This window comes from Falco punctatus, assembly GCF_963210335.1.
Source record: "Falco punctatus genome assembly, chromosome: 13".
Lineage (NCBI taxonomy): Eukaryota > Metazoa > Chordata > Aves > Falconiformes > Falconidae > Falco > Falco punctatus.
The window spans coordinates 26,610,824-26,623,322 of record NC_137593.1 but is presented as its reverse complement, the minus strand read 5'-3'; the positions used below and the strand labels follow the sequence as shown (position 1 = coordinate 26,623,322).

The window sequence follows — 12,499 nt, the reverse complement described above, 5'->3', positions numbered from 1 at the left end:
GCAGGAATGGGGCAGTCAGTGCTAAGTATCCTAATGCACGGTGTGTTTCTGATCAGTCTGAGATTTATTTATTCCCCATGGAGACCAGTAATGGGTAGGACACACAGACAGGGAGAAGGTGGAAACTCCAAGGGTTTGGCAAGAGATTGTAAATGGGTCGGCAGGCCACCACAGCCTGTGGGACTGAGTTGGTGGGGGAGCAGAAAAGATGCCCAGCTGGGACTGTTTGACACAGTATTAGGACATGAAGAGGGAGGCAAAGGCAGGGAACATGGGCTTGGTAGTTGCTTCAGCTGCAGCATGAAGAGGGAGAGCAGGGGCTGCAGGAACATGTCATGCTCACTCTCTGAGCTGTTTGAGTTGAGGAAGTTGTCCGCGGCTGAGTTTCCTTTCCCTCTCTGCACTATTGAAACAGGAAGCTGGTGAGCTGAAGCTGCCTGATCGTTACACACAGACACACGGGCAGCTCTGGCACTCCTGTATTGGCATTCAGGTTTCCTCCAGCTCCAGCGATGGATCAGGGCTGGTACCACGGCAACATCACTCGCTCCAGAGCCGAAGACCTGCTCTCCAAAGTAGGCAAGGATGGCAGCTTCCTTGTGCGGGCCAGTGAGTCAATTGCTTCAGCATATGCACTCTGCGTGCTGTAAGTACAGCTTTTGAACTCGCGTTTCACGCGGACACTTTTATCCCCGCTTATGCAGAGTTACCCACTGCGCACCCTCTCCAGCACAGAGGCAAACAGCCACTGTACCCACCGGGAAGGTCCTGCCCACATCAGAGCATGGCTGGTTTCACCTGACTGGGACACAGGGTAGGGAAGGGTTGGGAGCAGTGCCAGGCTGAACAAACCCATATGCTTTTACAGCTGTACTGCTCACCCTACTCTTGCCCCTGATTCAAAAGGAGACAATAATGAAAGATATTGTGGCTGTGGTCTGAGAAAAAATAACCTCTTGACCTCTTTGAGCCTGTTAGCAGCTTGGGTCAGGTATTTACATTTAACAACTCAAGTACTGAGCTCGGTACCCTCCCAGGCACTTTTCTTGCTCTGGTTCAGTGTGTGTTTTACTCACCTGCTTGTTTGATGTCATGTCCCATTCAGCAAAAGGCTTGAAATAGTTCTTGGAGCTGTGCGTAATACAGCCGGCACATCAGTGATTCTACTTGCATCCTTGATGTGGCTCACGGGGTAAATATTTCATGTGGGAAATGGGGAGAGGAGAGAAGTGCTGGCAGCCTTGCCCCCTGCCCCCCCCCTGCTCCGTTCTGGGTTGGGGGTGGGGGCCAGAGAGCAAGGCCTCCTGCCCTGGGTTTCTGAGGGGCAGGTATTATCCCTGGAGGCAGGAGTGCAGGGGCAAGAGGAGGCTGAAGTCAGTAGGTGAAGTCTGAGGTATTTGACTTTGGGTTACAGAGAGATAAGAGAGCTGCTCTCTGCTTAGAAGAGATCAAGAGAGCCTCTGTGGGACCCTGTTCTACCTGTCAGATCCTCTTTGCTGCCATTGTGCAGCAGATTAATAAAGCTTCCTTCACCTTTACCCCACATTAAATTACAAGCAGGTTTCTCAGTGCAGCCTCTTTCTGAAAGGATATTTCTTGCGGTAGTAGAGGTGGTGCTGCTGTTTATAACTCTGGTCAAACTGCTTGTCTCTGAGGTCAGACTTCTGGTGACAGCACGGCCTGCTGCAGAGGATCCGACTGCAGAGAAGTGCGGGGCGGGGTGACTGCCCTGTGAGTGTAGGTGTTGGACCGTCAGACATCAGTGGCTGGGTAATGGGGTTCAGGAAGCACAGAGAGCCTCTGTGCCTGCCTGTTCAGCTGTTTGTAATAACACGGGGCAGAGTTTTTTTTCTGGAGAGAGCAGGGAAAGAAGGGTGGCTGCAAATGAATAGCCAGGACAACATGAGGAAGGAGGGGCAATCGCGTAGCGTGGGCTGAGGGGCCGAGTCGCAAGTCAGGGAACATTTTACTAAATAGACTGCTGCTTCCATTGACTGTTTTTAGTATGACCCCTTTGATTTGCCTTGTAACCAGTAGGTACGCAAAATATTTTTACAGAGCGATGGTGGGGATTATAGAAAGGGAAGGTGCTGTGAAAATGTCTACTAACACGCATTTGCATAAGTTTTTCCATTGTAAATGTTTACGCAGCCAACTTTGAAAGCCTTTTGTGACTTGAGAGACATGGGATCAGGAAATAGAAACAATATAATGACCAGGATTTTCTGAACCGGGAGCCAAAGGTTATGTTCTTAAATCCATTCTGAGGTGGCTAACACGAATGACTTGATTAAAGACATGGGGAGCACCCAGCCTCGTCAGCCAAGAGAGCTGGGTCTGTGGTGCAGAGGGCTGGCATTACTTACAGTCTGAGAAATGCCACACAAACTTCTGTCAAAAGTACCTAACAAGCTTTCAGTTTATGCTGGCTTGCAGTTAGTTTGTGAAGAGAAAGGGTTAAAGGCAGTGAATTTTCTGCATGTCATCTTGACAACATGGGCAGCTTTGCTGAAGCTGAAAACTTCCTCAGAGATGTATCACTTTCAGATGTGTTTTTAACTGGAAGGTGTTTTGAAGTTTGAGCTCTTCAGTTACTTGTTTGAAAAACAGAGAGGCTGGAGACAAAGGATGAGACAGGGGAATTGAAAGCCTGCAAAAGGTTTTAACAAAAAGAGAATGATGCTGAAAGTGAGAGTGTCAACTGTGTATACATAAGGAAAACAAAAACCCATGAAATTTGCTCTGAAAAAGAAGGGCCATGTTCTGCAAAGCTCTAATATTTATTGGGCAGATGAGTCAAAATCCAGCAAAAGCAGATATTATATCATAGAATGAAATAGTGATTTTCTTGAAGAGCTGCTCCAGGAAAATAGGGTTTGTATAAATAGAGACAAGTAAGGGAGGTGTATTTGCAGGGCCTTTTAAGAGTGCTTCCTTTTCTGAAACTTAGAGCAGCAGCATTTAACTGAGCAGCTCAGCAAAGGCGGAGGGAGCGCTCCTCCCCTGCACAGCTGTCCTCTGCTCCGCTGGTCACGCTGGCCCATAAAAGGCAAGAAGCAAAGCCATTTTCCTCCTCCTTTCTCTGTGCCTGGAGCATTTGATCTGGCAGTTTACTGACAAGAAGTGGGCTCTTTAACTTACCTGGAGGGGAAAGCCTGGATCCTGAAATCAAAATGAGCCTGCTTAGCATTCACAGCATGCTGCGCAAGAAGAACTGGTATCATTCCTCCAGGGGATCATCTGTTGCTGGTTTGTGTGTGAATGGCTGCAGAATTAAGAACACATCTAGAGATGACCCCCAAAGGCTAGCTGCAGCTTTAGGGATCCCTCTCAGAGGACACTGCCGGTGACATGCTGCTTCCAACCCCCCCATTTAGCACCGTGCCTGGCATGGCAGTCCTGTTCAGGATTTCCAGGCACTCCCAATATGCACACCATCACCTGTGCATAAAAGCATACCCAGCAGGAGAGAAAAGAAAGCCTTGTCCCCTTTCCTCCTCTGGTTGGTTGAGGAGACAGAGAGATGACAAAGTACTTGGAGACATGCTGAGGCTGATGCTGTATTTACCCCCCACATAGCCTGAATAGTGGTTGAGCAATTCTGAACTCAACTCAGTTTGTAGGGAGGATCTGGAATGTGACAGTAATTGGGACCACATAACTTGATAGTCAGGATGCTGAGGAAAGAAAGCCCAAGGGTAGAAATGGAGTAAGAGTTCCAGTAATCTCCATCCACGTGCACTAAATTAGGGGGCTGCTAAAGAGGATTCCTTCTTTTGAGCCTAGGAAGTGCTCCTCCCTGCTCCTGTCTCACCCAACAACCCTTATTTCTTTGCTCTTCCACTGATCTTACTTGCCCTCAGCTTAAACCTCTTCACAAGTATTATGGCAGCAGCCTCGAAAGGCCTGTGTGGTGGGGCACTTTCTCTGAAGGTAACAAGGAGGGTCCTCTTGTGACACAAGAGCCATTGAGCTGGTTTGTTTATCAGTTTCATAATCTCCACACGAATTTTCTCTGATCAGCTGCATGAACAGTTCTGTTTAGCGCTGTTTGCATATCAGCAGGAGGAAATGGTGTAAGAGAACTGCATTGACAGATAAAACCAAAACCCATACCCTTCCTTGGGGCATATCCTCATTTGGCATTGATTGTCCTGGGGTTGGTGAAATTAGCAGTGTTGAGGCAATCTAGAGCAGTTGGGGATCATGTCTGTGACTTCCAGCTCTGTACTAGATCCTCAGATGTGCAAATGAATAGATGCCTGTGAAATGGTCTAACTTTGCTTAGTGAACTGGTAATGAGCCCTGGGAGCAGTTCTAATGCTTCTGTGTCATTTGCATTAATGCCATCAAAAGATACAGGTTCATGTGAATACATGGCAAAATCCTCCAAACACCCTGGAAAAAATCAGCTATGATTTCTGAGTGATTTCATTTCCATTTGCTCTTTGTGACTCCTTGTATAACGCTGCCTAATCCTGGTGATCTCTCTCTCTCTCTCCTGCATGGAGTGATTCTAAAAGGTATATGATGAATAGACTCACAACTTAATTGTAAGAGATGAATATTTTATTGATGTGCCTGATCTCCCCAGCTAGGGGGCTGACAGCCTGCATTCATGGCGATTCCACAGGTGATGTGGTGTTTCTGTTACAGCCAATGAAGCTCTGGGAGTGGATTCTGTTTTTTCCTTTGAGAGAAAGGGGTTGAAACCAGCATCGTTTGCTGGCTTAAAGCCATATTGTATGATTTAACAGAGTGCTTTGCAGGTGACTTAAAAGACTTGATCAATCTGTTGTTCACATGGGAGAAAGGTAAAAAACCAAACCCCTATATATATATTATTTTTAGTCAACACTTCTTGGGCAAGCTCCACAAAGCTCAGCAGCTGTTGAGCAAGGTCATACTTACCACATTACAGCAGTGCTCAGGCTTCCCTTGGGCTCTTGTGCATTAATGTGGCCCTTCACTGGGCAAAAGACTCTTCCATCCCCCCTCTCCCCCTCCCCTTTAAATAAGAATCTAATTGAACTTAGCTGGGACAAAATGTTCGTTATGGCTGATCTGCAGATGCACACCTATGGTGTGCATCTGCACCAGGATAGAGATATGGGTTTTCATTTAAGCTGCTCTTTAGGGTTTGTGCGTGAAACTGCCTACCAATCAGCTGTCTGACTGTGATTTAGCTGAAATATATTATTTGTTTTTTTTCCAATGCAAGTCAATGCACACATTAGCCCTTCAATTTACCCATTCATTGCTGATTTTGGCCCTGTGTCTTTTGGATTTCTGCTTTTTCATTCCTTCCTGAGACACCCACTCTACCGACAGTTAGAGCCATTTGGTGTTTTCTTTCTTTCCGGCCAGAAGAGTTGAATAACTCACTCTGAAGCTGATGCTGATATCACTTTCTGCAGTGACATCTGCAGACATGTCTCAGTGACCAAGAACACGGCAGGTTTGTGTTAGTTCACAGGTTCCAGGGAAAGAAATAAAAAGAAATGTTTAAAACCCTTGTGCATGAAGCCATCCACGTGTCCTCATGGGGGGGGGGGTGCCATGGGTGTGATTCCCTTCTGGACGTGACCTAGTCATATCTCCTCTGATCTGTTTCAGGTTCCGGAATTGCGTTTATACCTACCGAATTCTGCCTGATAAAGAAAATAAGCTAATTGTCCAGGTAAGCCATGTTGTGTACCATTTGGCCCCACAAAGATGCACCTAAGACCACTCACTGCTTTTTTTCAAAGTAGTTCTAACGCCAAGATAAAAAGAATATAAGGAGTTAAACTAATGCCTTGGCCAGCAAAGTGCTAGTCTTCAGTCCACTGCTGTGGAGATTTTAGTCTCTGGTCCACTGCTATGGCCATCGGTACACTCTTTAATGTATGTTTTCAATTCAGTGGCACTGCTATGTTTCATGTAACTGAGAACTTCAGCCCATGGAATACCTTGTCCTCTGAAGACAGCTTCTTATCAATGCACTCTGTATTTTTTCAATTCAGAATTGCAGCACAATTTACCTACACTCAGAGAATGTAAATTGAGTTGTGGTCTCAGGATCCAGAAAGTACCAAGATTGAGGGCAGGAGTTTCAGACCTTCTGTTTATTCCTATTCTGCTTTCGGATCCTGAATAAGCCACTTCCCCTTCCTGTAGCACCTCTCAGCCCTTGTTTTCTGAATTTAGATCATGAAACTTGGGGTGGGGAAGGAGGCAGGGTCTCTTCAGCCCCAAGATGTGGGTATAAGTTTCCTAGGAGGCAGCAGGGGGGTGTAGCCTATCCATCCTCCTAGCACAGCCAGTGCTGCACGGGCATTCCCTGTAAAATGGAATGGAAATGCCCATGCTACTCATGTGCCCCAGTCTGCCCTGCTGTTCAGAGCGGGTCTACATTTGTTGCTTCCCATTTTAGATGACAGTTAGCTTCCCGCACTAGAAATACAGATTTCTACCAATTCCGTGTGCAGCTTACATGGCTCACATGCACCATATTACTTATATATTTCCTGATGTGCTTCAGGGGCATCAGTTTTTCTTTGAAATCTGCACCAAAAAGGCAGCATATCTGAAACTAGAGTAATCGGGTTAGTGAGAATGGTTGAGTGCTGGCAGCTTGCTTTCATCTGTGGGCTGTCAATAAAGACCTGTGGATTGTGTGTTCTGGGTGCACACACCCAGCCTGTCTCCCTTAAGAACCACTTTTGGGTGGCTCAGGCTGTTCAGGGCGCTCTGCTCAGGTGCAGCCTTGCCCAAACACAGCTGTATTGCCACCAAGGCCAATACCAGGCTCTCAGTGCTGTGCTCCAGAGGACTGTGTGCCCAGGGCCAGCCACCAGCATCAGTGTGGCCTTGCCAGCTACAGCTGGTTTCCCAGAGCCATTGATACCTCTGCCTCACTTGCCACGGCACTTCTGTTCCTGAGGAGGAACTGACAGCAGGTAGCTATGCCAGGCTTGACCTGGGTCTGCAAGTGTTACTATGACATGTCACCAAACTTAATCCATCTTCCCAGAGCACCCAGCCACACCGTGCAGAAGAAACTGTGCAGGCTCTGCAGGCTGCTAGAGTGGACCAGCACTCAGCTGCAATGAATAACCTGTCATTCCGATTGGGCTCAACACAGCATGCTGCAGGCTGTTCGTAGCAACACTCGATATTTTCCCCATCACCTGATTTAGTCCAGCCTTATTGTCCTAAATAATGTCTTTTGGCATGATGTGCCGATGTGTTGTGACATAAGATAGGTGTCCAGAAGGTGACACAGTGTTTATCAATATTTACAGTACCTAGAGTAGCGGCAGGGATCGGGATGTCGCTGTGCCAGATAGCTCACAAGTGAAGTACACCAGGCGGGGGGTGCTGGGGAGACCCGGGGCCCAGGCCGTGGGTGCAACTGTCCAAGTCCCCCAGCAGCTCTGTGGCAGAGCCTGGTGCTGCTAATGATGTCCTTGCTCTTCTCACTGGTGCTGTGATGACAAAGGGAACTTTTAGAACCCTAACTCTGAATAGGTTTGGGGTATGAGTTTGGCAGCTGCCTTGTCTTTTTGGAAAACGAGCAAAGAAATGATTGTATGCTGGCTTTTCCCCTGAGGGAGAGGAAGAAAGGAATGCCAGACGTTCCCTGCAAACACAGCTCCACACCCCACGTTTTGCCCTTAGGTGCCCTGGATGGGCCTCAGCACCCTGGGTGAGCCCTGGACCTCCTGGTAGCTCAGCTGCCCTGCCGGCATGTTGTGTGAGCGATGCTGAACGTGCAGCCCTGCCTGTGGCGTGTGCTAGAGGGGCACAGAAGCCCCAATTTACAAGAGGTTTCAAAATGTGAGTGGAGAGCCATGTGCCTGTGTGCAGGCGGCTCTCCCGGGAGCGCTGGGCTGCAGGCAGCCCCCAGCCCCACCCCCCGCCGAGGTACAGCGCAGCCTTGGCCTGTGGTTCTGTGCGTTACAGCCCAGGAAGATGCGAGTTACCAATCTGAGATTGTACTGGGTCTGTAATTGTTTCTGCCGTGACGGAGGGCCCGTTTCCGTGTAAAACTATTCCATTTGTCCACAAACCAGAGCACCGCAGCCATAAGAAATCATTACTTTGCTGTAATGATGGGTCAAGGTTTATGAACAAGCAGAAGGTCTGGCTGATGTCTGCCAGCTCAGGCTTTCCCCACCACATACACCTTCACCTCACCTTCTAGTTCTCTGTAGAGAATTCTGCAGGTTGTTATTTACAAATAAATGTCCTCATCTTCTCTGAGGAGGGATTATTAGAACACTGCTGGATCCAGTGTTATTAGGATTCCATGGGATTTTTCTGAATGAAAACTTTCGGAATCTGCTAGATCTGTTAAGGAAATATGATCTACTTGGAGGTACACCTGAACTGATTCGTCAGGTTCTCTTGGGTTCTGTGTTGTGACTGTGAGGGATTTCTCTTGTTTATGTGTGGTGGGATGCAGAGGGACTGTGGTGGAATACCTTTGTACGCCGGGTTGCCAGGAGCTGTAGGTTGAATATCAGGAGTGAGCTAAATAAAGTGTGTTGTTAACTCATGTTTTGAAGACACAACACACCTCCCGTTCTGTGCTGCTTTATTCTAGTTCTGTGGGAGAGGCAGAAGAAGGGGGCTGGCTGCTTCTGGCAGGAGAGGCGCAGTGAGAGTTGTAATTGAGGCTCAGAGCAAATCAGTCTCATGTTGTTGGCTCCCGCTCTTGTACGTTGTTCCAGCTGGGCCAGCTTTTTTTGATTGCTTGTCTGTTGACTTTTGGATAAAACAAAACCTGCTTCATGTGTATTAAAAGATCAGATTTTTGAAAAGCCTAGTTCTCCTGTGCAAAGATGTAAAAGCTGTTGAATAGGAAGGAATTTTCATGTTTTTTTAAATCCCATTATAAAGGAGAGAGTGTACTAATCCTGTGAAATTAGAACAGGTGTTAAATTAATACAGCAAACAGTAAATGCTTCTCATTTCTGGGTTTAAAAAAAAAAGAGACAAGACAGACAAAGGAAATATTAAATGCCAAATCCTGAGATTAGCCTGCATTAGTTACAAATACAGGCCCTGATAGTGGAATGTGACCTTTTTCGCCTGTACAGTCCACCTTCCTGAAGCTAACGAAGTTGTCTTCCTGCCCAGATCTGGGCTGTTGTCTGTCAGGCATTTTTCATGATGACAGCAGGTTTGAAGATGTGTAATATCACAGCTATATACACAGCACTTGTGACATGACAGCTCTCCCTCTGCCATTCTCTGGATTTTTTTCACCTTTAAAGCTGCAAGTTGCTTCACATTTTTTTGAGTCTTGGAAAGTAGATTTAATTTTTCTAATTTTTTTTTTTAATTAGAGCCTGGTCCCACACTAGTGGAATGATACTCAGTGTCATTTTTTGCATGGTTAAATTAACTGTTCAAGTACAGGTGGCAAAATGAGAGGTGTATATTTTTGCATTCAGGCTGAAGTAAAAAATATTTGCGTATGTCCTTCCAGCATTTTGTGGCATCCTACGTGATCTGCTATTGGGTTTCTGAATCTGCAGCAGCTGTACAAGCAGTTAGCATAGTCAGGAAGCCCTCTTGCCTGCCAGATCTGGAATCAAACTAGTATCCCCCCAAAACATAGCAGGCCACAATGGTTACAGTTTTAGATTTTTTTTTTTCATTAAATACAAATAGAATTTTTTTCCCTTCTCTGGGACTGCTGAATTTTCTCCTTCCATTACTTAAATCTTTGAAATGTAGGCAAAGAAATCCATGGCTTGGATGAACCAAACTTGCATCCTGCTGACGAAAACAAATTTATAGGCAAGGGGGGAAGGAGTAATAAAACCCACTTGAAACACAGGGTCTGTAAGAGCAAGTAGAGATCTCTGCCCTTAGGCAGAGAACAATTAGTCATCAAGACACCTCTGTCAGCCTGCAGACTCTCACTGTAGTAAAACAGTGAGAACTGGGAGGCTGAGGCCAGAACAGAGCAGAAAAGTTACGCAGAGACCCAGGAGCAGGGGCACGAGGCTGGAAATCAAGTGCTTCTGAGTTAGCTTAGCTCCTGCCAGCCTGCTGGGCAAGTCGCAGCTAGGGTGCTTAACTTTCTTCTCTGTAAAAACAAGTATGATTTTTCCCTTGCTCAAATGGGGAGGCATAATTAATGTGGAGTTGTTGAAAGTTTGCTGGGTATAATCATGTTTGTGCAAAGAGGGGTGGAGCAGCAAAGGAGCCTGGGAATTGCAAGACCAAACTAAACACTAGAGACACACTAAAGACACTAAAACTGTCTTTCTAAGCCAGGCATCTATGGTCGGTTCTTGCCATCCAGATGCACAGAAGATAAAGCTTTCCTATGCTGTCAGTTAACACATCTCATTTATTCAGCTACCTGAGCTGTCAATATGACCCTCATCACTGCACAATCTGAATTCCTTGTGATCTTAGCATCTCTTCAATGAGGGGAATTGCTCTTGGGGAACTCTGTCCCAGTCTGAGGATTGGGTTACCCAAAATAATTTTAAATAGCTGTCCCTTGATGACCTTACCAGGATCAGAAGCTGTGTATGATACAGCAGTATTCATTCCCCCTCATTTTAGATGTGCAGTCAAAGCTGTCACATAGTCAAAGCTCAGTTGTATCTCTGTAGTCAGCAGGGAAGGAACAGGTTTCTGATCTGGGTGGCCTAAACTGTCCCTGGCAGGTCCTGTCTCTGTTGCCTAAAGAGCCCAGAGAACCCCCTTAAACTACCAGACTTGTCAGGCTGCAGTCAGGTAAGGAGATTCCCATTACAGCTGACTCTTGTTCAGTGTGAGAAGGCACTGAGGTCAAAAGCTGCTGTTTGAAAAACAGTGGTACTGCCTTTGCCTACTGCTTTAACCTGCAGTGCCTTTATATACTGCAATTTTAAAAGGTCACTGTCAAGAGTATAACCTGCCTCATGAGTGAAGATGCTCTGCAGGGGGTGTTGAGAACGAAGAAGACACTGATGTTGGCTGGTCAGTGAATATGCGTGAGCACAGGGTAGTGTGGTACCATCGCTAAAACCCTATGGAGTTTGATCTCTAGATTTCTGGTTAGGAGTTCACAGCTTGTGTTATCTGATGGCTGTCAGCAGAGCCATCAGTTCGTTCTCAGTGGCACCTAGATTTTGTCTTAGTTTATGCACGTATTCTGTCAGATAATGCTTTGTAGGCCATTTGCAGGATCAAGCACTTACCTCATGCCACTCTGTGCAAAGGCTGAGAAGGAGATACCCTGATGGACCGATGCCGACATTGCACAAATGGGGCTGTCACCAAAGTGGTAAAAGCCACTGAGAGAGTCAACCTAGTAGTTACAGGGGTAGCTTTAGCTTGTTGCTGAAGGTGGAGTCTCCTTAAGAAACAAGCACCTGCAGAGCAGGCTTTTGGTAGCTCAGTGCCATAGACAGGTTTTATAATCATGTGCTGTATCTGCCGATATTGTGCAGCACAGTCCGGCCTCCGAGTGTGAGGAACGTGCAGCTTTCCCGGGGGCATGACCTAATGCTTTAGCTCAGTCATGTAACATTCCCATTCTGCGACCCAGAACTTGAACCAGACACGTTTGTCCAGCACCTCAGGGCTCACACCTCGCCTGACGACCTCCTTCTGCCAAGGGTGCTCTTTCCTTCTCCTTGCCAGCCTCGTTTTTTTTCTTGTATCACCCTCAAGTCTGTTCTCCCATTCATGCTGCTAAGTGAGCTCTTGCTTCAAGTTGCATACCTGCCTTGGAACGCTGCTGGCTGCCAAAGGTTGAGGCTTCAGCCACTGACAGTGCCATGGATGGTGCTTCTATCTTTTGGCTGCCCCACAGGAGAGGGCAGAAATAGAGCTTGGCTTGCACAGGAGCAGGAACCATTTTATATTGTCAAGGAAATTGGAAAATTTTTAAAAAATGCATTCAGGTGAAATGTTTCATTTTGATTTTGAGTTTTCCAGAAGTTATCACAGTGTTGCCAGGATGTTGAAGAAAAATGTTATTTCAGATGGAAAAACTCTATCATCCTTTTGAAAAAGTCCAGATAAGCAGTTTTGAACTTTTCACCCTTTTTTTTGTTTTGCTTCTTTAAATTAATAGGGGAGAGGGGGGTTGAATGAAGACTATGCCTTGCATAGTACAGCCTTAACTATTTTCCAACCCCCTTCACTTTTTTTATAATTTTTTTTTTTTTTTTTTTTGCTTTGAGCAAAACTGTTTGACCAGCTCCAGAGTTTGGCAATATCAGCAGATTACCTTGTGAGAAGGAATCATGAAAAGCCGCCTTCTTCTCTCGCTGCGGAAGAGGCTGTATTACAGTATGGAAAACATTAGTATTTTTAAAGTTACTGCCTGTCTTTTCTTTCCGCTTCGCCTTCCCGGACCGTCCTAGCTGCCCGGCTCCTTGACAGAAAGCTGTAGTGCGCGTGCATCTTCCTGGTGGGTAAATGTGGGAGACATTCACCTTGCAGTTCTAGTGCCAGAGCATCGTTTCTGTGAGCGTGAGCACTGCTTGCATTCATGCTG

General features: G+C 46.5%; 1 protein-coding gene and 1 long non-coding RNA gene across 4 annotated transcripts in view; one reads left to right on the top strand and one right to left on the bottom strand.

Annotated features, from left to right (window-relative positions):
- The window catches only part of LOC308072681, a 279,091-nt gene that overhangs the window by 251,154 nt on the left and 15,438 nt on the right, over positions 1–12,499 (bottom strand). The window lies entirely within an intron of this gene.
- Positions 408–12,499, top strand: part of INPP5D (inositol polyphosphate-5-phosphatase D) — a 56,774-nt gene continuing 44,682 nt past the window's right edge. The window contains exons 1-2 of one of the 3 annotated variants that reach the window (XM_080409722.1): positions 408–646; positions 5,617–5,680. In XM_080409722.1, the coding sequence (XP_080265848.1) occupies positions 513–646; positions 5,617–5,680 (198 nt within the window). In that variant the 5' untranslated portion in view covers positions 408–512. The remainder of the gene's footprint in view (positions 647–5,616; positions 5,681–12,499) is intronic. The other 2 variants (XM_080409723.1, XM_080409724.1) reach the window with 2 other exon arrangements.